General features: G+C 40.0%; 1 protein-coding gene and 1 pseudogene across 2 annotated transcripts in view; both read left to right on the forward strand.

Moving 5' to 3' along the window:
• The window catches only part of APLF (aprataxin and PNKP like factor), a 96,400-nt gene that overhangs the window by 10,814 nt on the left and 58,445 nt on the right, over positions 1 to 27,141 (forward strand). For both annotated transcript variants that reach the window (XM_030310735.1, XM_030310734.2), the window contains exons 2-3: positions 3,363 to 3,434; positions 20,183 to 20,355. In XM_030310735.1, coding sequence (XP_030166595.1) covers positions 3,363 to 3,434; positions 20,183 to 20,355 — 245 coding nt within the window. The remainder of the gene's footprint in view (positions 1 to 3,362; positions 3,435 to 20,182; positions 20,356 to 27,141) is intronic.
• Positions 24,201 to 26,297, forward strand: LOC115509809 (annotated as a pseudogene).

Here is a 27,141-nt window from a genome sequence, read left to right on the forward strand (position 1 = left end):
ATTCCCTCTCTTCTCTTCCTCCCAGTTATCACTTGCCTTGAAGCTTGATCTGCGTTTGGTGTTTCTTTCCCCTCCTATATGTAAAGTTTGTGGTAATCTCTGTCTCCTAGTTGTGCTTTACATGTGGAATGTAGGTGGTTTTATGTGTTCTATTTGTTGATCTCTGATTTTTTTGTATGGTATGATTAGTATTTAGGTGACTGCAGTTATTTGGTAGGAAATGGGAATTCCTCTATTTTAACTATTTTTATGGCTTTCTTAAGATGTGAAATGTCTGACTGTCAAATGAAATTTTCATTTAAATAGGGTAATCAATAAGTAGACCCTGGTAAGTGTAAGTAGTACTTTTTGAAGTATGTTATGCCATTTGTCCCTATTCTCTGTAGCTTCTAGCCAGTACATTCTTTCTGAGTCTTTGGGTTTCTTTGCTTTTCCATAGCCTTTCTCTTTCTACTTACAGACCAATAGCAATCATTTTCCCCCAGTGTTAATGCACTGCCTGTTAAACCCTATCCACTTTATTGTTTGCTGTGAATAGAGAATTGCAAATTCATATAACACAGCTTGTTAGATTTGGGTATGACATTAGAATAAATGAATAAATGGAAACCTGAAGACCTTCTGGAATTTCTTTTTTTTTTATTAATTTTTTACTGTTTTTTTATTTTTGAGAGAGAGACAGAACGTCACCATGGGAGAGGCAGAGAGAGGGAGACACAGAATCCAAAGCAGGCTCCAGACTGTGATCTGTCAGCACAGAGCCTGATGTGGGGCTTGAACTCACAAACTGTGAGATCGTGACCTGAGCCGAAGTCAGACGCTTAATTGACTGAGCCACCCAGGTGTCCCAAGACCTTCTGGAATTTCATTTAGGGCTTGATTTTCTCAGAATGTCTACTTGCTTGTTAAATAGTCATTCTACCTTATTTCCAGTTCTTTGGTATGTTCTAGTTTAGATAGTTAAGCTGATGGTAAATAATCTAAAAAAATATATTTTATGTAATGATAATGAGGGAGGCAATACAGTGTTAAAAGCAAGAGTGTCCTGTCCCTAGAATCAGATTCCTTGGGTTCAAGTCCTGGTCCTGCTGCTTATTGGCTGCGTAACTATAAGTAGTTGCTTAGCCTCTCTGCACTTATATTTCTCACTTACAAAATGAAGGTAATAATGTCTTCTCCTCAGGTTTTGTGAAGACTTAAGATAATACATGGAGTGCCTGGGTGGCTTAGCTGGTTAAGGGTCCGACTCTTGATTTTGGCTCAGGTCATGATCTCATGGTTCATAGATAGGTTCAAGCCACGTGTCATGCTATGCACTGACACCGCGGAGCCTGCCTGGGATTCTGTCTTCCTCCCTTTCTTCTCCCACCCCCCATCTCTCAAAATAAATAAATAAACATTTAAAAACAAAAAAAAAAACCCACTTTTTTTGGTATACTATAGAAATGCAGAGCTTGCCATGTAATTACACTGTTGTGGAATCATGTGTCCACTAGAGGTCATGTTATGCTTTTATACATTTTTTTCATGCTGGGGTCTGGAAAGCCTCCTTCAAAGAAAGACTGGGATAGGAAAAGTCCATTATTGCTTCCTGCAAAAATATGGTTTGAAAAATAAAGAAGCCCAAGCTAGACTATTACAGGAACCATCATTGCTTGCCATGATTTTATATTTCGCAGTCTGTTACTCAGTCGGTTAGAAAATCGATTTGTATTATTGCAGTTCACAATGAGATCTTACTACCCAAGTTAGAATTAGAAATTTCTTACTCCCTGATGCAGAGTAATTTTCATTTCTTGAAACTATTTCTGACTGATTATATGCAGATGTAGAGTCATATATGACTCTTTTTCTCACATATTTATTTTTATTAATGAATATGGATTTGTAGGCCACCTACTCGAGGAGTGGCCTACACAAGTTACTTAAATTCTCTAGACTTTCAATTCCCAAGTTCATAACATGTGAACAATAGCTATGACAGTATTGTGGTGAATCTTAAGATTGAAGGGAAAGTTCTATGCAAATGATAAATCATTTTTATAAATGGTAAAGTGCGTTATCACCTGATAATGTCCACAAGACACATTATGGGAAAGAATACAGGAACCTCCGAGTTTCTTCTCCCCTCTCTGGTAGATTATTAGTTTAATAGTGTATATATTTTAAATGGGCTACCTTTAAGATACTTCATTTTAGAAAATGTTCTAAAAATCAACTGTAGTGATCAAAAATTCACATATGTGGAATTCATTCCACTGTGATGCTTGATGTTACTACTTTTATATAGTCATAGTCTTATATGTGTAACTGCTCTCTGGTTAAAAAAGATGACTACTGATTCCTGGCACTTTGACATTTTTGCAAGTTTTTGCGTAACTAAAGAGTTTAATTGAACTGGGCATTGCTGTAGTCTGTTTTTACTGATAATTTTGGTACTGATATGGATAATATCAGAGTTGAAGTGATACAGATACTAAGGTAATCAAAAGATGGGCCACATAATTATGATGTTAAGTAAAGTTGGTGCTTGAAACATTTTCATTATGTATTAACCACAAATAACAAAGGCAGTCTTAATCATCATGTTTATAGTTCTGCAGGGAAGACTCAGTTGGCAATTTCAAGATTTAAAGTGCAAGCCATTTCTAAACTTTGGTATGCAGAAGTGCTTGTGTGTATAAAGCATGTTGACTCAAAAGGGGAAGCAAATATATGTATTTTACCTTTTAAAATTAACATGTGTATGTATTGTATTATACACACACACACATACACATAAATGATAATCTCTTACTCACTGTAAATATTTGGTTTACACCACTCCCCCTCCCACCTTCCTGTTCTCTTAACTACTGCTGATGGCCCCAGAGCTCCAGTGCAGGTGGGCCTGACCCCAAACCTGGTTGTCACACCTTTATATTTACCAGACTGCTGCTCTTTAAAACCTTTGTCATTATAACATGCTACATATTTCTTGTACTTGAGAAGTTTCCTAATAAGTACACATTGTATACATTTTTTTCCCATTTTATGAGTTTTATTGATGAGAATCTCCACTAAATGTCTATCTTGAATGGAAGCCATCATGAAAATTTTGGGATGTGTTAGATCTCAAGCTTGAGTCTCTGCTCTGCTATTTTCTTCCTGTTATCTTGGGCAGGTCCCTTAATCTCTTGAGTTGTTTTGTTATCTGTTCAATGAGGACAATCATTTTAATATACAGTTGCTGAATGAGTATTTGATATGTAGCCTACTAATATCAGAAACATTGCTGTGGGTTTTTGTTGTTGTTGTTACTGTTTTTTTTTTTTTTTATGGAGGTAGCTGCATTAGAAATGTTTATTTTTTTCCCCCTGTAGATAACAGACAAGAGAGTGTCCAGAAGACATGCAATTCTTGAGGTGGTTGGTGGCCAGCTTCGAATCAAACCGGTAAATATGTTATTCATGACTCATTTAAAAAAAAATTTTTTTTTTACCATTTATTCATTTTTGAGAGACAGAGTGTGAGTGAGGGTGGGGGGAGAGAGAGAGGGAGACACAGAATCTGAAGCAGGCTCCAGGCTCCGAGCTGTCAACACAGAGCCCAATGCAGGGCTTGAACCCATGGACCTCAGGAGATCATGACCTGAGCTGAAGCTAGATGCTCAACCTACTGAGCCACCCAGGTGCCCCTATTCATGACTCATTTTAACTCTTTGTCTCTCACCTTTTTCCAGCTCCTGGTTAGAGGGCTTATTTTCTAAGGTTATGCAAATAGAGAATCAATTTCAGAATATAGCCTTCTTATTTCCAGAGGATAATTGGGAGATAAAATCTAAACTATTTAAAGTATTTTTTTTCCCATAAGACAGTGCTACATTTACATAGTTACATTTTAGTGAAAGATGACCACCAGTTCATGTATAAATTAGGATTTTGTTCATAACTGGATATTACAAATAAGATCCTATAAGGAAGCCTGTAACTATGTAATGGTTTATTTTTGGGGAGTGGGGTAGTGACCAGAGTTACTTAAATGTTACAGGATTGGGGGTGCCAGGATGACTCAGTTGGTTAAGCATCTAACTCTTGATTTTGACTCAGGTCATGATCACATGGTTTGTGAGACTGGCTGACAGTTTGTACTGCTTGGGATTCTCTCTCTCCTCTCTCTCTCTCTCTCTTTTTTTTAATTTTTATTTATTTTTTTAAATTTACATCCAAGTTAGCCTGTAGTGCAACAGTGGTTTCAGGAGTAGATTCCTTAATGCCCCTTCCTGTTTAGCCCATCCCCCTCCCACAACCCCTCAGTAACCCTCTCTTCTCCATATTTGAGTCTCTTATGTTTTTGTCCCCCCTCCCTGTTTTTTTATTATTTTTGCTTCCCTTCCCTTATGTTCATCTATTTTGTATCTTAAAGTCCTCATATGAGTGAAGTCATATGATATTGGTCTTTCTCTGACTAATTTCACTTAGTATAATACTCTCTGGTTCCATCTGTGTAGTTGCAAATGGCAAGATTTCATTCTTTTTGATTGCCAAGTAATATTCCATTGTATGTGTATGTATATATATATATACATATACATATGCCATATGTGGCATATATATACATGTATATGCCACATTTTCTTTATCCATTCATCCATCGATGGACATTTGGGCTCTTTCCATACTTTGGCTATTGTTGATAGTATGGCTATAAACATGGGGGTGCTTGTGTCCCTTCGAAACAGCACACCTGTATCCCGTGGATAAATGCCTAGTAGTGCAATTGCTGGGTCGTAGGGTAGTTCTATTTTTAGTTTTTCGAGGAACCTCCATTCTGTTTTCCAGAGTGGCTGCACGAGCTTGCATTGCCACCAGCAGTGCAAAAGGGATCCTCTTTCTCCGCATCCTCACCAACATCTGTTGTTGCCTGAGTTGTAATGTTAGCCATTCTGACAGGTGTCAGGTGGTATTTCATTGCGGTTTTGATTTGTATTCCCCTGATGGTGACGGATGTTGAGCATTTTTTCATGTGTTGGTTGGTCATCTGGATGTCTTCTTTGGAGAACTGTCTCTTCATGTCTTTTGCCCATTTCTTCACTGGATTATTTGTTTTTTGGGTGTTGAGTTTGATAAATTCTTTATAGATTTTGGATACTAACCCTTTATCTGATATGTCATTTGCAAATATCTTCTCCCATTTTGTCAGTTGTCTTTTAGTTTTGCTGATTGTTTCCTTCACTGTACAGAAGCTTTTTATTTTGATGAGGTCCAAGTAGTTCATTTTTGCTTTTGTTTCCCTTGCCTCCAGAGACATGTTGAGTAAGAAGTTGCTGTGGCCAAGGTCAAAGAGGTTTTTGCCTGCTTTCTCTTCAAGGACTTTGATGGCTTCCTGTCTTACATTGAGGTCTTTCATCCATTTTGAGTTTATTTTTGTGTATGGTGCAGGAAAGGGGTCTAGGTTCATTTTTCTGCATGTCGCTGTCCACTTTTCCCAGCACCACTTGCTGAAGAGACTGTCTTTATTCCATTGGATATTTTCTGCTTTGTCAAAGATTAGTTGGCCATACGTTTGTGGGTCCATTTCTGGGTTCTGTATTCTGTTCCATTGATCTGATTGTCTGTTCTTGTGCCAGTACCACACTGTCTTGATGATTACAGCTTTGTAATGGAGCTTGAAGCCCTCTCCCTCTCTCTTTATCCCTCCCCTGCTTGTTCTCTCTCTCTCTTTCTCTCAATATAAGTAAGTAACCTTTAAATAAATGTTACAGCATTGTATTTTAATAGATTTTTATATATCTGTGTGTAGAGTGGAATATTTCTAAAATTTAGAGCTTGTTCTTTAGGGTTGTATTTTAATTTGAAAGTTCTTATTGAGGGCTAAAATTTTAACAGCTTGCTTTATAGTTAAGTACTGATATATTGTAGGGAAATCAGTTTCTGATATTTCATTTGAAAAATTAGTTGTGTAGGAGAATAAAAAATGTGTATGAGAGTCCATCTATTTTGGATTGCATGCTGTGGCAGTAAACTTAATATGGCATGAAATTATATAAGTCATATATTATATATAAAAATAAATATATATTATATAATAAATTATATAGTAAAATATATAACAATATAAAATAAATTTATAACATTTAAAATTTATATGTATTTTCATCTTCTATGTACAACTGCCTTTTGTATCATTAGTGCTTTCTTTTACACATAAAGTACTTTTATTATCCTATGTTGAGCTATTGAGATTGACAAATGCCCATGAATTTCTTTTTTTTAATGTTTATTTATTTTGAGAAAGAGAGAGTATGAGTGACGGAGGAGCTGGGAGAGAGGGAGAGAGAGAATCCTGAGCAGGCTACAAGCTGTCAGTTGTTCTCACAAACCATGTGATCATGACCTGAGCCAAAGTCAGATGCTTAACTGACTGAGCCATTGAGGTGCCTCCTGCCCCTTTTTTTAATATTTGTTTTGTGTTTGAGAGAGAGAGAGAGAGAGAGAGAGAGAGGGAGAGGGAGAGAGAGAGTGTGTGTGTGAGCAAGGGAGGGGCAGACAGAGAGTGGGGGATAAAGGATCTGAAGCAGGCTCTGTGTTGAAAGCAGACAGCCTGATGCAGGGCTTGAACTCAAGAACTGAGAGATAAGATCTGAGCTGAAGTCAGATGCTTAACTGATTGAGCCACCCAGGTGCCCCAAGTTAAACTTTATCTTTTGTGAAGTGGGTCAGATTTCTGCATGGGAGTTGAGCAATTTTCCATTAAAAGAAGATATCTTTTAGAAAGCATTCTTGGGGCGCCTGGGTGGCGCAGTCGGTTAAGCGTCCGACTTCAGCCAGGTCACGATCTCGCGGTCTGGGAGTTCGAGCCCCGCGTCGGGCTCTGGGCTGATGGCTCAGAGCCTGGAGCCTGTTTCCGATTCTGTGTCTCCCTCTCTCTCTGCCCCTCCCCCGTTCATGCTCTGTCTCTCTCTGTCCCCAAAATAAATAAGCGTTGAAAAAAAAAAAATTTAGAAAGCATTCTTCATCTTTACTTGGTCTTTAATTAGATTATACTCCTGTAAAACAATTGTTTGAAGTCAACAAGTGTCTTTTGAGTACCAAACTGTGATAGATACAAAATTAGAAACTAGAGAAAAAAATTCCTCATTAGATTATAGGTATAAAACTAAAATTTGGTACAATAAGGTTTTTTAAAATTATACTTTTGTTCATATTTATCTTTTAAATATTATTAGTATAATTTATGAACTTTCTAGTAAATATGACCTTATATACATGGGAGAAAGATAAATATTTTTTTACCTTTTCCTTGGCAGCATTGTTTTTGACAATTTAGAATATCAGGGCCCTCTGGAGAATACCTAATTGTACAAAGTCGGCAAGTTGTTAAGTGGGAATTAGAACTCAGGTTCTTTGAACCCTATGCATTATTATTATTATTTTTTCATTATATTTCCCAAGTCAGGATTCCTTTGCCATTTGATATTCTCTTCTTTAAAAAATTTCTTGAAGGTAAGACTAACTGGTGAGTTTTCTTCACAAGATGATTTAGTTCCTTCAGTTGAGTAGAAGTTTACAACTGAAAGCCCCCTTAGATCCAGTCTTATGTATGTGGGAATTTGATTTGGGCCAGAGCTGGCACTGCCATCAGTGGAGAGGGGGAGTTTTCATCAATCAATGGTACTGGAATAGTTTGTTATTTGTTTAGGGGAAAAAAATTAGATCCCCTGCCTCAAACCATACACACAAATCAGTTTTAGGTGGCTTAAGTGTGAAAGTCAAACGGTAAAACTGTTAGATTATATAGGAAAAAACCTTTGTGACATTAGAGTAGGGAAGTTTTAAAATAGCTATAAAAAGAAAGATTAAAAAAATCCAATTACATTAAAATTAAGAAACTTTGCTTATCAAAACACTATAATGAAAATGAGGGGCGCCTGGGTGGCGCAGTTGGTTAAAGCGTCCGACTTCAGCCAGGTCACGATCTCGCGGTCCGTGAGTTCGAGCCCCGCGTCGGGCTCTGGGCTGATGGCTCAGAGCCTGGAGCCTGTTTCCGATTCTGTGTCTCCCTCTCTCTCTTCCCCTCCCCTGTTCATGCTCTGTCTCTCTCTGTCCCAAAAATAAATAAAAAAAAAAAAGTTGAAGAAAAAAAAATTAAAAAAAAAAAAAGAAAATGAAAAACATAGCAGGGAAAAGTTATTTAAAACGCAAGTAGTTGACAAAGGAATGATATCCAAAATATATAGCAAATGCCTTCAATCAATGAGAAAAGGTAAACAATCCAATCAAAGTATGGGCTAAAGACTTACTTGAGTGGCACATTATAGAATTGGAAACCTGACTGTTTAGTAAACATGAGAAAAGTACTCAGCATTGTTATTAAGCATCGAAATGTAAGGAAACTGCAGTGAGATACCATTGCACACCCAACAGATTGACAAAAATGAAAAGTCTAACAATTTCAAGTATTGATGAGGATGTAAACAAGTAGAACAGTTATAAACTTTTGGTGGGAGCTTAAATGTTGTAGCCACTTTGAAAAATAGCTTGACGTTAATTTCCTAAAGATGAAGGCGTGCATTTCCTACAAGCCAGATCTCATACATGCATAGATGTGTACAAGAACCTGAAAAGCAAAGTTATTTATATAATAGCAAGAAACTAGACACAACATAAATTTCTATCAACAATGGAATTGATAAATATATTGTGATATATTCATTTAATGAAATACACTACAACAGTGAGGATAAATTACAGTGAAAGCATGAAAAATATAGATTAGAATCAGGAGCATGACATTGATAAAAGCAACATTGAAAGAATATATACAGTATAGTTTCATTTATATAAGATTAAAAATTCTACAAAAATAAACAGTATATTCATCATCATCAACTTGAGTGCCAAAATAATAACATTAGGGAAGTGATAGATACAACAGTCAGTATAATAATTACCTTTGAGCGAACTAAGAAGAGAATGGGATAGGGAATGACTCAAAAGGGACATCAAAAGTTAATATTCTTGGAGCGCCTGGGTGGCTCAGTCGGTTGAGCATCCAACTTCAGCTCAGGTCATGACCTCACAGCTCATGAGTTCGAGCCCTGCGTTGGGCTCTGTGCTGACAGCTCAGAGCCTGGAGTCTGCTTCTGCTTCTGTGTTTCCCTCTCTCTCTGCCCCTTACCCACTTGCATTCTGTCTCTGTCTCTCTCAAAAATAAATAAACATTAAAAAAATTTTTTTTAAAAAGTTAATATTCTTTTTCTGAAACTGGGTGGTGGATCCACACATAATATCTAACACGTATTATGTCTTTAAAAATTATTATTGAACACTTATGACATGAAAAAGGTGTAGTGAATAACAGTACAATGTGATGCAGCTACTTTTGTAATGCCAAACTACTAAACATGAAAGGACATGAAAAAAATGTATTTATTTTTAAGGAAATGTACAACTCTAGTACTAGAATTTTATTTTTTAGAATAGTATTTAATTGGGTTTTGAATTTTATTCTGAGAATTATTTACACCATACCATTCGAAGGAAAGTTGCTTCTTAGACTTGGTGATATACATATAGGTCCTTTGCTTTATATAATGCTTGATTTCTTGTTTATGTTAATGTGGTTGCAACAAAATGCCTATCTCCTTGAAATAGGTGTATTTGTTTATTCACCTGCTTAATGTAGCTGCACCATCAAGGTGTGATTTAGGGAAATTTAGAGAAATTCTAAACTGACCATAGTTGTTAATAGAAATGTTAAGGTCTTGAAAATAAAGAGATAGACAAGTAACTTCTAATTCATTCATTTAATCTTAACATGTGCTAAATATCATTTACCTTCTGTTCTGTAGTCAATCACAAATTGATCTATTAAAGCAGGTTATATGTACAACTGAAATAAAATTTTGAAAGAGAAGCCATGGTTTAAAAGTTTTTTGTAAAATTGTGTAAATGAATTATAACAAATGTTTTATTATGATCCTTTCTGTATGCTATCTACCCCAAATTATGTTTAAGTGATTAAATTTTTTCTACTTTCCTTCAAATTAGAAATCCAATCAAATAGAAACATAACTTTGACAATGATGGATGAATGCAATTAGTGCAATTACTAATTTGTACTTTTAAATTGGATGAATTTGTCTTTCTTTTCCCCCCTCTAATATTTCCTTTTAAAAAAGACTCTAGCTCTCAGCAGTTCTTGGAAATAGTGCATGAGGAGATAATGTTAGCTCATAGGAGATGATGTTAGCTTATTTGTGAGTCATTTAAATTTAATCTCCAGTCTGGTATCAGCAGGGAGAAAATGTATTATAAAGGCAAAACGACAGTGTTCTCTGTAAATGACTATATCACCAGTAGTTAGATATGTCCTCTGGGTAAATTCATAGCTGTCAATGCTTTTATTTCATTTTAGTAAAATCGTACTCTTTTTGGTTCTTGGATGACTGAGGGAGTAGTTCTAAAAGTACATATAAATTGCAGAAGAATATATTTTTTTGCCATTTGGTATTAATCCTTAAAATATCCATCTTTAGGTGACTGTGTTTTTTCTTTTGTGCAATAAAATTCCTGAGCTGTGATTGTTTTTCCTCCTATGAAATTATGAGTGTAGTTGGAAAAAAGCTATAAAATACTACAATAGCTTTTCCACAGCTCATTTTGTAAAAAAAAAAAAAAAAAAGAAGGAAAGTGTTGTGCCCAGAATTCGTGATCCCCAAAGACCACCAGGGAGCCGAGTCCGATGCAAAAGCAAAAGAGCCTTTATTCGAGCTAGCTCGAGCTCAGTCCCCTACCTGCACCGACGCAGCGGTGAGATACCAGGGAGAGAGAGAGAGTTTCAAAAGCACAAAGGTTTTATAGGGGTCTAGGGGCAGCCGATTGGCTGGGGAAGGGGCGTGTTTTGATTAGGAAGCTTGAATGGGTGAGCGGGAGGTCACTCAAAGGGAGGAGGCGTGGTCTAGGTGAAGGACACAGAACAAGATGGAGCCGGCCGGCGTAGGCCCGCCCTTTCATTCCCCCCTTGTCATGTAGCTTACGGACCCAATCATGGGACCGGCTGCATTTATGGTGACAAGGGGAACAGAGTTTGGAGGTTTTACGCTAAGTTCTGGGAAGCATGTGTCCCTGGGGTGGCTCTGGGAGGTCTGATTAAGTATTGTCCCCGAGCTGGTGTCTATGATCTGCCAGGCGATGTTCTGGGGGGCGTGGGGACTCCCGGCAGTATGAGCAATGACAAGCAGAGTTGACAGAGTTACCAATATTAGGTGGGTCGAATGCGCTGTAGCTTGAGCTTGAGCGGGTTGTGTTGGTCCCGACTGATGGCCCATCGCGTGACGAAGTCCTTCCGGATTGAGGAGGGGTCCGCTGGCCGAACGTGGGTGTGATGGACCCAGGTCGCGATGCTGTCTACTTTGAGAGCGGTGGGGGTTGTCAGCACCACGATGTAGGGTCCCTTCCAGCGCGGCTCGAGGGTCTCTCAGTGGTGCCTCTTTTTTTTTTTTTTTTCAATGTTTATTTATTTTTTTTGGGACAGAGAGAGACAGAGCATGAACGGGGGAGGGGCAGAGAGAGAGGGAGACACAGAATCGGAAACAGGCTCCAGGCTCTGAGCCATCAGCCCAGAGCCTGACGCGGGGCTCGAACTCACGGACTGCGAGATCGTGACCTGGCTGAAGTCGGACGCTTAACCGACTGCGCCACCCAGGCGCCCCATCAGTGGTGCCTCTTGACATAGACCCAGTCTCCCGGCCTGTACTGATGAGGTGTTGGGGTCGGGCCAGCCTCGTAGATGGCACGGAGGCGCAGCCAAATGTCCTCATACGCCCTCTGGAGCCCTCTCAAGGAAAGAAAAAGTTCTTGATCTTTAAACTCAGCAATAAGTTCAGCTGGAAGGCTGGGAATAACGGGGTGGCCTGCCAAACATGATCTCGTAGGGAGTAAAACCCAGAGTGTAAGGAGTGTTTCTAACCCGGTAAAGGGCGTATGGTAGGAGAGTCACCCAGTCCCCGCCAGTCTCCATGGTTAATTTGGTAAGGGTCTCTTTTAGGGTTCTATCCATTCTTTCTACCTGTCCTGAGCTCTGGGGCCTATAAGCACAACGTAATTTCCAGTTCGCCCCACCGCCTTGGCTACTGCCTGTGTTACCTGCGAGATAAAAACTGGTCCATTGTCTGATCCTACCATGGCAGGAAAACCATACCTGGGTAAGATGTCTTCTAGTAGCTTCTTAGCCACCGTCTGAGCCGTTTCATGCTTGGTTGGGTATGCCTCCACCCAGCCAGAGAAGGTGTCTGTAAATACTAAAAGATATTTATAACCATACTTTCTTGGTTTGACTTCAGTGAAGTCAACTTCCCATTGGGCTCCCGGTCTGGTGCCTCTGAGCCTGGTTCCTTTTTTATTTGATGTGGCTCTCGCGTTGGTGAGTTGGCAGGTCCTGCAGGCAGATACAACTTGCTCTATTTTGGTGTCCTGTTGGTGAATCTTGATTCCGGCATGTTGGATTAAGTCTTTTAATTTTCGGGCCCCCATGTGAGTAGACCGATGCATGTGCTCTAATATTGAGACTCCGAGCTGGTCTGGCAGCACGAGCTCCTTGTTAGGTGTATACCACCATCCCTTTATCTCCTGGGCCATGGGGAGTTTCTTGATCCACTGTAACTCCTCCTGGGAGTACTTGGGCTGGTCTGGTAAAACTGGGTCTCCTGGGTCTGGTAGTTGTATGGTCATGGTGGGGACTGGAGTAAGGGCTACTGCCTTGGCTGCCTGGTCAGCCTTTCGATTACCTCTAGCTACTGGGTTATCAGCTTTTTGGTGCCCTTGGCAGTGGATAATGGCTAGCTTGGCAGGAAGCCATAAGGCCATAAGCAGGTTAAGTATCTCCTGCTTATTTTTTATAGTCCGTCCTTCTGCCGTCAGTAACTCCCTCTCCTGATAAATTGCCCCATGAATATGAGCTGTGGCAAATGCATAACGGCTGTCTGTGTAGGTGTTAAGCCGTTTTCCAGCTCCCAGCATCAGCGCCTTGGTGAGGGCTATGAGCTCTGCTCGCTGGGCTGACGTTCCGGAGGGTAGAGCCTCCACCCATACGGTGTCCGTTTCAGTGACCACCGCTGCACCCGCATACCTGTGTCCGTCTTGCACAAAGCTGCTGCCATCAGTGAACCAAGTAGCCTCGGCATCGGGGAGGGGCCGGTCGGTCAGGTCCATCCGGAATCCATGTACTTGTTCCAGGATTCCCTCACAGTCATGTAGTGGAGCACCTAGGTCAGGGTCGGGCAGCAGGGTTGCAGGATTGAGGGCTGCACTGGGGTGGAACTGCACTCGTGGAGGGTTGAGTAGGAGGCTCTGGTAATGAGTCATACGTGTATTGCTCATCCATCTATCCGGAGGCTGTTTCAGGACTCCTTCAATGGCGTGTGGGGTCGTGATCCAGATCTCCTGTCCTAGGGTCAGTTTATCTGCATCCTTGACTAGGAGTGCTGTCGCCGCAATAATTCTTAGGCATGGCGGCCAGCCGGCAGCCACTGGGTCTAGTTTCTTAGACAGGTAAGCCACTGGGCGGTTCCAGGGGCCTAAGGCTTGAGTTAGAACCCCTTTTGCTATTCCCTTATGTTCACCTACAAAGAGGTGGAAGGGTTTCGTAATGTCTGGTAGGCTCAGGGCTGGGGCACTTAAGAGGGCCTTTTTTAACTGATTAAAGGCAATTTCTTCTTTTTCAGTCCATTTAAATGTTTTCCCCTCTTTGGTGGCTTCATATAGGGGCTTGGCAACCTCAGCAAAACCTGGAACCCAGAGACGGCAGTAGCCGGCTGATCCTAGGAATTCCCTCACTTCTCTTCGGGAGGTGGGAGTAGGGATCTTTAGGACACTTTCTTTTCTGGCATCTGATAACCGCCGCTGTCCACCCTCCAGGATATATCCCAGGTAACTTACCCTCTCCCTGCATATCTGAGCCTTCTTCACGGATGCCCGGTACCCCAAGGCCCCCGGGGTAGCCAGCAGGTCCTGGGTCCCTCGCTCACAGTCTTTGGCCGTGTCGGCAGCAATCAGGATGTCATCTACGTACTGTAGGAGGGTGTGGCCAGGGTGCTCCCTTCTGTACTCACCCAGGTCCTCGTGTAGTGCCTCGTCGAAGATGGTGGGTGAATTTTTGAATCCCTGAGGTAGCCGTGTCCAGGTGAGTTGCCCACTGTAGCCCTCCTCCGGATCATGCCACTCAAAGGCGAACAAGGGTTGGCTCTGGGGTGCCAGCAGCAGACTGAAGAAGGCGTCCTTTAAATCTAGTACAGTATACCAGAACCTTCTGCCGTGTTGAAATCCCACTGGGGCCGAGTTAAGGGGAAGAAGGCATCTATCTGAGCCTGGTTGGTGGTGGGATTCCCGTCTGCGCCCGGAACTAGTTTTCGGGCCTCATTGAGGATTCTTTCTCTTTCTTCAGTCGTGAACAGGACCTGCAAAAGCTGCTGGCAATCGTCCCACATGGGCTGATGGGTAAAAAGAACAGAGTCTAATAAATCAATAAGCCCTGCCGGTTTCTTGGAAAACTTAGGATTCTGAGCTTTCCAATTGTAGAGGTCACTAGTGGCGAAAGGCCAATAGTGATGGGGCTGATTCCCCTCCGCGTCTGGGGGTCCGGTGGCTCGCAGGGGCAGAAGAGTGGAGTCGGCGGTGGAGGCGGATTGCTCCCTCTGAGCCCTTTGTCTGGTAAAAGGCGGGCTTCCCACTGGAGAGTTTCCGCCTCCCGCTCTCGGAACAGCGTCTGCCTCCCCCGGAGGGGGAGGATGGTGTTCTTCCGGCATCCTAGAGGGGTTATACGGGGGAGGAAAAATTAATTCTTCTTCAGTACCCCCCTGTAAGACAGGGTAGAGGGGTGCTGAAGGCTGGATAAGACTTTTCTTCTTCTTTGTCCCCTGCAAAGCAAGAATGGGTTTTGGCTCCGGAGGGAGCAGGGCTAGGAAGGGCTTAAGCCAAGAGGGTGGGTCTTCTACAAGGTCCTGCCAAGTGATAATGTAAGGGAGTTGATCAAGATGACCCGTCGTAGGCCGAGAGATGATACTCCTGACTCGGTGGATGGCAGGGAGGTCGAAGGTCCCCTCTGGTGGCCATCCAACATTGAAAGTTGGCCACTCGCTAGAACAAAAAAACTGCAACCGACCCTTTCGGACTTCCACACTGAGGTTGTTAGCTCTTCCCCTCACATCCTTAAAGTGATCAATCATAATACTTAGAGGAGTAGTCTGAGTCTGTCCCATAATGTCCGTCCAGTAAGTCCACAGAACAAAACAGAGAAACACAAAAACAGACAACCAGAGGGCCCCTAGAAAGTCTTCCAATTCCATGGAAGCAAAACTGCAAGCTAGCTTAGACCTTTGAGGGGATTCCACGTCCCTCCGAAACCGATGAGGGGATTCCACGTCCCTCCAAAACCGATAAGGGGATTCCACGTCCCTCCAAAGACGACAGCCTCACGCCGACCAGCAGGAGCGACCCGCCTCATCTTAGACCTTTGAGGGGATTCCACGTCCCTCCAGAAGGGAGAATCGGAACGTCTTCCGAAACTCCCGGCCCATGGTCCTCCAGTGCGTCCACTTAGACCGCGTCGGGCACTACCAGAATTCCAGAAATGAGCTCACACAGAAAAGACAGAACAAACGGACAGACACTAACCGTGGCCAGTCAGGCTCTCCGGTTCGGGGGTCCCTCGGGGGTCTTGGGGATCCCGGACGAGCCCCCAAATGTTGTGCCCAGAATTCGTGATCCCCAAAGACCACCAGGGAGCCGAGTCCGATGCAAAAGCAAAAGAGCCTTTATTCGAGCTAGCTCGAGCTCAGTCCCCTACCTGCACCGACGCAGCGGTGAGATACCAGGGAGAGAGAGTTTCAAAAGCACAAAGGTTTTATAGGGGTCTAGGGGCAGCCAATTGCCTGGGGAAGGGGCGTGTTTTGATCAGGAAGCTTGAATGGGTGAGCGGGAGGTCACTCAAAGGGAGGAGGCGTGGTCTAGGTGAAGGACACAGAACAAGATGGAGCCGGAGGCGTGGTCTAGGTGAAGGACACAGAACAAGATGGAGCCGGCCGGCGTACGCCCGCCCTTTCAGAAAGAAAAGAAAAACAAGGCTTCCCAAATTAAAAAAAAAAAAAATTGAAAATGAGAGGAACTTTTTTTTTGGGTGTACACATTAATCTTTCTTTAATGTTTATGATAATTTCAAGAGAAAGCTGTAGAAAACTGCTTTGTATTTTATTTAGTTCCATTTCTTCAGGGATAATGCATCCTTTGCACCACTTCTAAAATTATAGCATAATATATTTAAGTTTGCACTTCTACTCCCATGGATATGTTAAAAGGCACTTACCAAAAATATGCTTCTCATATAGGTAGCTCATATCTTTTATTTACTGTGAGTTTGGGTTTGCCGGTATTTTGCCTGCCTTAATCCACTTTTAGAATCAAAGTAAACTTAACCTTATTAAAGGAATTGGAGAGCTTTCCATCTTTTTCCGGTCTCAGGAAGACTTTGAATATTCGGAAAAATTTTTTTTTAAAAAAAAAATTTTTTTTTTCAACATTTATTTATTTTTGGGACAGAGAGAGACAGAGCATGAACGGGGGAGGGGCAGAGAGAGAGGGAGACACAGAATCGGAAACAGGCTCCAGGCTCTGAGCCATCAGCCCAGAGCCTGACGTGCGGGGCTCGAACTCACGGACCGCGAGATCGTGACCTGGCTGAAGTCGGACGCTTAACCGACTGCGCCACCCAGGCGCCCCCAGAAAATTTTTAAATCCATTTGGATCTTGTTTAGGGAGAGATTAGAAAGATTTTTAATTACTGATTATATTGTTAAAACATTATAGGTCTAATCCAAAAGAAACACACACACACACACACACACACACGCACACACGTGTGTGCTTGTTTTTTGTTTTTGTTTTTTTTTTAAGTCAATTGGTGTATACTCTAAGATGATTGTCAGTTTTGGCCTTCTTTACGAATATATTGGCATGAAGTATTTGCAGTATTCTACTAAGTTTTGTGTGTATTTAATGTCATTCTTTTCGTTCCAAAATGTATGTGTGTGTGGTGTGTGTGTATATGTGTGTCGTCTCCCTTTTTGTTTCTTAATACTGCTAGATTTTTGTCTACTTTATAACTTTTTTTTTTTTTTCAACGTTTATTTATTTTTGGGACAGAGAGAGACAGAGCATGAACGGGGGAGGGGCAGAGAGAGAGGGAGACACAGAATCGGAAACAGGCTCCAGGCTCTGAGCCATCAGCCCAGAGCCCGATGCGGGGCTCGAACTCACGGACCGCAAGATCGTGACCTGGCTGAAGTCGGACGCTTAACCGACTGCGCCACCCAGGCACCCCATACTTTATAACTTTTAAAAAACGGTTTGTTTTGGACTTCATGTCTGTGTAGCTTTTTAGTTGAAGCAAATGTAATTTGACATAGATTTTAAAAACCTGGGGCACCTGGGTGGTTTAGTCAGTTGAGTGTCTGATTCTTTAAAAAAATTTTTTTTAAATGTTTACTTATTTTTGAGAGAGAGAGAGAGAGCAAGTGTGAGCAGGAGAGGAGTAGAAAGAGGGGGAGACACAGAATCCAAAGCAGGCTCCAGGCTCTGAGCTGTCAGCACAGAGCCCTATGCAAGGCTTGAACTCATGAGCCTTCGAACTGTGAGATCATGACCTGAGCCGAAGTCGGCTGCTTAACCAACTGAGCCACCGAGGCAGCTGAGGGTCTGACTCTTGATTTTGACTCAGGTCATGATCCCAGGGTTGTGGGATCGAGCCCTGCATTGGGCTCCGTGCTGAGCATAGAGCCTGCTTAAGATTCTCTCTTTCTCCCTCTGCCTGGCTCATGGGCACACTCCCTCTCTCTCTCTCTCAAAGCCGTTTAAAAATGTATTCAATAAGTAATATTTAGGTTTAATTTGTAGGACCAAATATTAGATTTCTTGGAATGTCGTTTTTGCTCTTGGTTCTGGAATCCCCTGTATGAACAATTTTAGGAAAAGAAACAGATGATCATAGACCACATACATTGATCCACTTTCTCTATGACTGGATTTGCTAAATACCTGATATTTGACCACTTGAAATTTAAATGTTAAGTGCATATCAACAATAGCCAAATTATGGAAAGAGCTCAAATGTCCATCGACTGATGAATGGATAAAGAAGATGTGATACATATATGCATTGGAATATTACTTGAAGATCAGAAAGAATGGAGTCTTGCTATTTACAACAATGGATAGAACTAGAATGTGTTATGCTAAGTGAAGTCAGAGAAAGATAAATATAGGATTTCACTCATGTAGAATTTAAGAAACAAAACAGATGAATATAGGGGAAGGGAAGGAATAATAAGATAAAAACAGAGAGGGAGGCAAACCATAAGTAACTCTTAAATACAGAGCACAAACTGAGGGTTGTTGGTGGGGTGTTGGGTGCGGGAATAAGGAGGGCACTTGCTGGGATGAGCACTGGGTGTTATATGTAAGTGATGAATCACTAAATTCTACTTCTGAAACCATTATTACACTATATGTTAACTATCTCATATTTAAATTAAAAACAAACAAACTTTAAATAAAATTTTAAAAAATGTTAACTGCATTCAACTGAGTAAAAAATACTGAAAAATGAATGTTTGTTTTGACTTTGGGCTTGTGATGTCTTATTAAAGGAATGTAATTAGTTTCTTTTTCCTAAAGTATTTTACCTTTTCTACTTTTAGAATATTATGCCTTTGTGGTTAACATCTTAGCCTTTGAAAACTTAGAACTATGTTATTTAAACTATGTTATTTAATGTTTAGAGATTCACTTGAATGTTTAAGATACTAATGAATAAGAGCGTGGTCTTATCTTAGCCTATTAGAAGCAAACCTCGTTTATAGAATATTTGGGGTTCAGGCAGAAGCTATTGATATTTCTATCCTGATTCTTGTCCTTGCTACTTAACATCCCTGACTCTGGTGATCATGGTATACTCAAGGAAGGGGAAGATTCATTTAAAAGTCTGAGGAGTAACAGGGAAGAATTTCCAAGCCCAGCAGTGTGTACAAGCTCAGAATCTGGTGGCTTGTCCTCGCTCAAAAACCCTAGCCATGAGCCAGAGCCACTTTGAGAGATAAGTTAGGGGTGGTTGGTACTGTAATGAAAGATTTCTAAACATAGTTTAAATTATAACTTGATTTTTAAAAATGAAGCATTCACAACTCTTTTTAGCGATATGGTGTTGCATAAATAGGTGTTACATTGCATGTCCATTCTTATGAAGTCTTGTATATAGTTTGTAAAATAACTCTGACCTATAAAATAATTGCCTACCAAATTTGTATAGTCTCTGTGTTTAATTTCTACCTCTAATCTTTATCTCCACATTTTATTTCACAGCATTCTTTTAACAGATTTAAAAGAAATAGAAATCTTTTCAATTGCAGATATATATAGGAAGGACTTATGGCCAGATCCTCATGAAATTAAATTGCCAGAACTAGATAAATTATATTCATTCTAGCTTTCAAAGTTTTTTTTGTTGTTGTGTGTTTGTTTTAATTTGGGCGTGTAGGCAACAATGCTTATTTATTTATTTATTTATTTGTTTGTTTGTTTTTGGACCTTTTGTCTTAATGCTTCTTTTTCCGTATTAATCTATGTTAGAAAACTCCTCAGTGAGGAGCAAAACCAATCAAAACAAGCTATGTTGTTTGCTTGAGAGACTTGATCAAAGTCTCTCTTTTCATAGTAGCTCACTTTTTAATCATAGTAAGAAATTACTAGGACAAAATAAGTATAAAAGAAGCTATCCATTTCCAAGAGATTAGTGAATTACAGATATGAAAGTTAGGGGACTCAGTTTCCATACTGAGAATTATTTTTCATGTTTCTCTTTCCAATGTCTGAGTGCGCCTCTTAAGCAAAGCAGAAGTAGTTTTTCACCAGGTAATTGATAACTTTGCTTCTTTCTTTGATTCCTAGGGAAATGGGAGGTATATTTTAGTTCTCTTCCCTTTTTTATGTATAGATAATGATTATGGTACTTACAAGTGCCAAATTTATTAGACTTTTAAGTCTTAAGTTTGTACCGAAATTGTTTTGATACTGAAATTTTGGACCAGTTTGTATTTAGTTGTATTTTTCTCATAATTTAGAGTTATTTCACTATATTCTTTTTTATTTGTTAGATACACACAAATCCATGTTTTTATCAGTCTTCTGAGAAGAGCCAGCTCTTACCATTGAAGAGAAATCTATGGCGCTCGTTGAATCCTGGAGACAGTTTTTCTTTGCTGGTCGACAAATACATTTTTTGTGTTTTCTCTACACACTCTGAAACAGAAATGGAATGTACTTTAAGGTAAGAATGCCTGATGAAATTAAGTAATGGTATTTGTAATCTAATTCCTCAGCCATCCACAAATGCTTCAGTAGAAACCATATCAGGGTTAAACTATATTGGCAATATAGGAGTTACATGGTGTATGTGTGTTTGTGTGTGTGTGTGTATTTCTCTAGAAAACATTTGACACTGGAAACTTAGGTCTCAATAGTGATTGCTCACATGCAGTGTGTCTTTTGCCAATGTGTTCAGAATGTATTTTGCATTTAATAGTAACTAGGATAGTTAATTTGAAACCAACTACATTTTCTTAATCTTTTCTTTTAGCTTTTGAAATTTTATTAACGAATTAACCTCTGGCTTAGACTACACTCATATAACTCCTCTTTCTTATAAAAATAACAGAAAAATGGGGTGCCTGGGTGCTCAGTTGTTTGAGCATCTGACTCTTGATTTGGTCTCAGGTCATGATCCCAGGGTTGTGGAATCGAGCCCCGCATTGGGCTCCATGCTGTGCATGGAGCCTGCTTAAGATTCTCTCTCCCTCTCAGGGGGTCTGGGTGGCTCAGTCAGTTAAGCATCTGATTCTTGATTTTGGTTCAGATCATGATCTCAAAGTTCGTGAGTTCAAGCCCGAAGTAGGGCACCATGCTGACAGCTGAGAGTGCAGGGTCTGCTTGGGATTGTTTCTCTCCCTTTTTTTCTGCTTCTCCCCCGCTTGTGCTCTCTCTCTCTCTCAAGTAAATAAATTTTAAAAGAAAAAAGATTCTCTCTCTCTGTCCCTCTGCCCCTCTCCCAGCTCTTTTTCTCACTCTCTCTCTAAAAAAAGAAAAAAAAAACCCAGAAAATATAGAATGGAGAAACTGAGGAAATCAGGTATTACAATAAACATCTGATGTAAAGTTAAAATTAATGCACTCCTTTTGTTCAGGCAGTCATTAGCAGATTATTTACTGCTGTTTCAGCTTTTATAGAGTACATAAACTGGACTTATAGAAGTAAATGGACAGAAGTATAGAGTGTGTTTTGTGATCATAGTAGTATTAAATTAAAAATCAATAACAATACAGGGGCGTCTGCGTGGCTCAGTTGGTTAAAGCGTCTGACTCTTGATTTCAGCTCAGGTCAGGCATGATCTCACTGTTTGTGAGTTCAAGCCCTGAGTCAGGCTTCATGCTAACAGTGTGGAGCCTGCTTGGGATTCTCTCTCTCTGTCTCTCTCTGTCCCTCCCCCACTCTCTCTCTCTTAAAATAAGTAAATAAACTTAAAAATTAAAAAAAATCAATAACAATAAAATAGAAAAATCTCCCCAAACTTAAAATTAAAGGGCATACTTCTGAATAACTTATATGTCTAGGAGAAATCACAAGGAAAATTAGAAAACATTTTGGGGCACCTGGGTGGCTCAGTCAGTTAAGCATCCAACTCTTGGTTTTGGCTCAGCTCATGATCTCATGGTTCGTGAGTTTGAGCCCCGTGCGGGGCTCCTAGCTGACAGTGCAGATGGACCCTGTTTGGGATTCTCTCTCTCCCTCTCTTCCTGCCCCTCCCTTGCATATGCACACACACACTCTTTCTCAAAAATAAATAAACTTAAAAAATAAAAAAAGAAAAGATTTTGAACAAATACTGAAAACAGCATAAAAATATGTGAGGTGAAGTAGAGGGAAATTTATATTAAATGCCTGTATTAGAAGAGAAGAAAGTTATAAAACCAATGATGTGTGCTTCTCCTTTAAGAAGATAGGCAGACAGGAGCAAATTAATGCCAAAGCAAATAGAAAAAAGGAAATAAGAGTAAGACTAGGAGTCAGTGAAATAAAAATAGACAAATAACAAAGAAAATCAACAAAACCAAAAGTTGGTTCTTTGAAAAGATTAATAAAATTGGTAAACTTAGGCTGCCCAAGAAAAAAATGAACAAAATGAAAAAAATACAAATTATCAATATCAGAAATAGAATAAATCTATCACTAGTGATTTTACAGACCTTAAAAAAATAATGAAGAAATATTATTTAAAACTTTATGCCAGTGAATTTGACAGCCTAAATGAATGAATGCATTCCTGGGAAAACATAATTTACCAAAATTAATACAGGAAGATATAGAAAATCTAATGAATTTTTTATTTATTAAAGAAATTGAATTTACAATTTAAGAATTTGCCACAAGGACCTTCACTAGTGAGTTCTATGAACTTTCAAGAAAGTAATACCAATACTATACTCTTCTCCTCCAAATAGAAGAGGGTATACATTCTCACTCATTTTGGGAAGCTTCCATAATCCTGATACCAAAATCAGACAATAACATTACAAGAAAACTAGACCAATATTCCTCATAAGAATATAGAGAAGTCAAATCCAGCAATTTGTAGAAAGGGTAATATACCATAACCAAGTGGAATTTGAAGACCACAAGGTGGATTTATCATATAAAAATCAATGAATTTCACTGCGGCAGATTGAAGAATTGTCATTTCAATTGATGCTTAAAAATAGCTTTGACAAATTCAACACCTGTTCATGATTAAAAAAAAAAAACAGAAAAAGAAGGAAACTTCTTTGTATAAAAAAAATTGTCTTTATTTACAGATGACATGATTGTGGACTTAGAAAATGCTGAGGTATCTACTCTAAGAAGCGAAACAGTACCTGCTGTATGATTACATTCATATTACGTTCTATAATAAACTAAACTATGATGGTAGTGGTTATTTCCAGAGGCACAGGCAAACTTTTTGGTGATGAACATATTCTGTGTCTCAATAAGACTTTAGGTTACATGGATGTATGCATTTGTCAAAAATGACCAAATTGTGCACTTCAGATCTGTGCATTTCAGTAAATATAAATTACATTTACAATTCTTAAACTAGTGAATGAAAAGAAATTATGTGAGGAAATGTTTTTTGATTTGTTAAATTCAGTAACCTTTGCTTGCCACTTTACATTATCTTCCTATTCTTTTTCTCTTATCACACATGTAGAAAGAACATTATTTTTAACCAGCTGTTGACCAGAGAAATATAAAGAACTAATTTTTTTGTTACAGTAAATTTCCACAGTAGAATTATATGCTTTTTAAAATAATTTATTTTTATTTATTTTTATTTTAGAGAGAGTGCAAGGAGGGAGAGGGGCAGAGAAAGAGAGAGAGAGAGAGAAAGAGAGAGAGAGAATCTTAAGCAGACTCCATGCTCAGCACAGAGCTTGATGTGGGGTTCCATTTCACTACCCTGGGATCATGACCTGAGCCAAAATCAAGAGTCAGACACTCAGCCGACTGAGCCACTCAAATGCCCCTATATACTTTTTTAAAAAATCTGGAAAATATTGCACATCTGTGTAAAACAAAATACAGTCATTGCCTCATACTTGAAGTATTATATGTCAACTTTAATTTTATATATATATATCCATTCAAACAGGCTTGTCCCCTTAACGTGAAAGACCAGTGCTGTAACTCAGATAAATCAGATTGTGGGAAGAGTGAATTTTGAATGTTTGTTGTGGGGCGCCTGGGTGGCTCAGTTGGTTAAGTGTTCGACTTCGGCTTGGGTCATGATCTCACAGTTCGTAGGTTTGAACCCCACATCTGGGCTCTGTGCTGACAGCTCAGAGCCCGAAGCCTGCTTCAGATTCTGTGTCTCCCTCTGTCTCTGCCCTTCCTGCACTCGTGCTCACTCGCGCTCTCTCTTTCTCTCAAAAATAAACAAGCATTAAAAACAAATAAAAAAAAACTTTGAATGTTTGTAGTATTGATAAAAGTTAAGAATACAACCCACTTTAGCAGCACTGTACTTTTTGTAGGCTATTTATTATGAGTAGTAGTATCTGGTGTACTGTTGGTATCAAGCTATGTGTTCAAAGAGGTAATAAGTACTTTGTGTATGCTTTGGTAATCGTGTGCCTAGGTTAGGGTAACCAAATTAATTGTGTTATTTTATATTTGAAAATTAAATGTTCTGCTTTTAGCTTACTGGTGCAAAATTTCTTTCAGGGTATTGATTTCACTTTTAGCTTTTTCCAGTTTATGATTTAGAGTTTTCAGGTACTTCCATAATACATTGGATTTCTGATGTGTAATCATCATTTTTAGTGCTTTTTATGTTTACAATTCGTATATGATTTCTTTTTTTATTTTAGGGAGAGAGAGTGGGAGATGGGGGAGAGGGACAGAGGGGGAGAGAGAATCTTAAGCAGGCTCCACACTCCGTGCAGAGCGTGACACAGGGCTCCATCACACAATGCTGGGATCATGAATCAAGAATTGGATGCTCAACCAACTGAGCCACCCAGGTGCCCCTATGGTTTTTAAAACTTATTTCTAAATCCAGCTCATTTATGTTAGTAGCATATTTTATATTAAAGATGAAAAATACATGGTTTATATTTAACTCTAATTTGGAGTTTATTTTTAAGATTTAAGAATAACTTAATTGCTAAAACAGGCTCTAAAAAGAAGAATAGGGGCACCTGGGTGACTCAGTTGATTGAGCATCCAACTTCAGCTCAGGTCATGATCTCACAGCTTGTGAGTTCAAGCCCCGCATCAGGCTCTGTGCTGACAGCTCAGAGCCTGGAGCTTGCTTCAGATTCCATGACTCCCTCTCTCTCTGCCCCTCCCCTGTTCATGCTCTCAAAAATAAGCATTAAAAAAATAATAATAAAGAAAAAAAAAAGAAGAATAGAGCTTTTTGTGCTACCCAAGGAGGGGTTCATACAGCGTTGTTCTGCAAGAATGCCCTTTGGGGTCCCCAGCATCCCCCAAAGCCACCGGAACAAGCTTCCTGCTGGAGTGGGGGATTCCTGTCATTATTTAAAGGGAAGCTTTCACAATATCTGGAGCCCTTGATGTCCTACAAATGAAGAAGAAGGATATTCTCAAATTCCTTGTAGCAGGATCCACTTTGGTGGCACCAATCTTGACTTCCAGATGGAACAGTGTATTTACAAAAGGAAAAGTGATGGTATCTGCATCATAAATCTGAAGAGAACCTAGGAGAAGCTTCTTCTGGCGGCTTGTGCCATTGTTGCCATTGAAAACCTGGCTGATATGTCATATCATCCAGGAATACTGCCCAGTGAGCTGTGCTGAAGTTTGCTGCTGTTGCTGGAGCCACTCCTGTTGTGGCTGTTTCACTCCTGTCTTCCTAACCAGACCCAGGCACCCTTCTGGGAGCTGAGACTTCTGGTGTTTACTGATCCCAAGGCTGACCACCAGCCTTTCACAGAGGGGTCTTAAGTTAACCTGCTTACCATTGCTGTGTGTAAGACAGACTCTCCTCTGCACTATGTTGACATTGCCATCTCTTGAAACAACAAGGGAGGGGCGCCTGGGTGGCGCAGTCGGTTAAGCGTCCGACTTCAGCCAGGTCACGATCTCGCGGTCCGTGAGTTCGAGCCCCGCGTCAGGCTCCGGGCTGATGGCTCGGAGCCTGGAGCCTGTTTCCGATTCTGTGTCTCCCTCTCACTCTGCCCCTCCCCCGTTCATGCTCTGTCTCTCTCTGTCCCAAAAATAAAAATAAACATTGAAAAAAAAAATTAAAAAAAAAAAAAAAAAAAGAAACAACAAGGGAGCTCACTCAGTGGGTCAGATGTGGGGGATGGGAAGTTCTGTGCATGCCTGGAACCATTTCCCATGAACAGCATTGGGAGGTTATGCCTGATCTGTGCTTCTACAGAGATCCTGAAGAGATTGAAAAGGAAGAGCAGGCCACTGCTGAAAAGGCTATGACCAAGGAGGAATTTCAGGGTGAATGGACTGCTTCAGCTCCTAAGTTCACTGTCACTCAATCTGAAGTTGCAGACTGGTCTAAAGGTATGCAAGTGCCTATTCAGCAGTTCCGTACTGAAGACTGGGCCATTCAGCCCTCCACTGAAGACTAGTCTGCCGCTCCCATTGCTCAGGTGACTCAATGGGTAGGAACAACCACCAAGTGGTCTTAAGCTACTCTTCCACAAAGGCAAACAAAATGGAAATAAGGTTAATGGAAAATAAACAGTTCCTAAAAGTTGGAAGAAAAAAAGTTGGAGGATTCACACTTCCCAATTTCAAAACCTACTACAAAGTTACAGTAATGAAGACAGTATGATAGTAGCTTGAAAAAACACATGTAGATCAGTGAAATAGAATTGAGGGTCCAGAAATAAGTCCTTATATTATGGCCAACTGATTTTTGACAAGATTGTTAAGACAATTAAATGGGGAAAATAATAGTCTTCTCAACAAATGGTGTTGGGACAACTGGATATCCACATGCAAAAGAATGAAGTTAGACTCCTACCTCACACCATATAAAAATGGACTTAAAATGGATCAGAGACCTAAATATTAGAGCTAAAATTATGAAATCCTTAGGAAAAAACACAGGTGTAAATCTTTGTGACTTTGGATTAGGCAGTGATTTCTTAGATACAACACCAAAAGCACAAGCAAAGCAAACATAGATCAACTGCACTTCATCACAATTAAAAGCTTCCTATCTTCTAAGACACCATTAAGATTGTAGAAAGACAACTCACAGAATGAGAGAAAATATTTGCTAATCATATGTCGGATAAGGAATTTATATCCAGAATATATAAAGAACTCTTGCAATTCAACAGTAAAAAGGCAAATAAACCAATTAAAAAATACATAAAGGATTTGAGTAGACATTTCTCCAAAGAAAATATCCAAATGGCCAATATCCAAACTCATGGAAAGATATTCAACATGATTGGTCATTAGGGAAATGCAAATCAAAATCACAATGAGGTATTACTTCACGTCCACTAGGATGACTATACTTAAAAG

This window comes from Lynx canadensis, chromosome A3, assembly GCF_007474595.2.
Source record: "Lynx canadensis isolate LIC74 chromosome A3, mLynCan4.pri.v2, whole genome shotgun sequence".
Lineage (NCBI taxonomy): Eukaryota > Metazoa > Chordata > Mammalia > Carnivora > Felidae > Lynx > Lynx canadensis.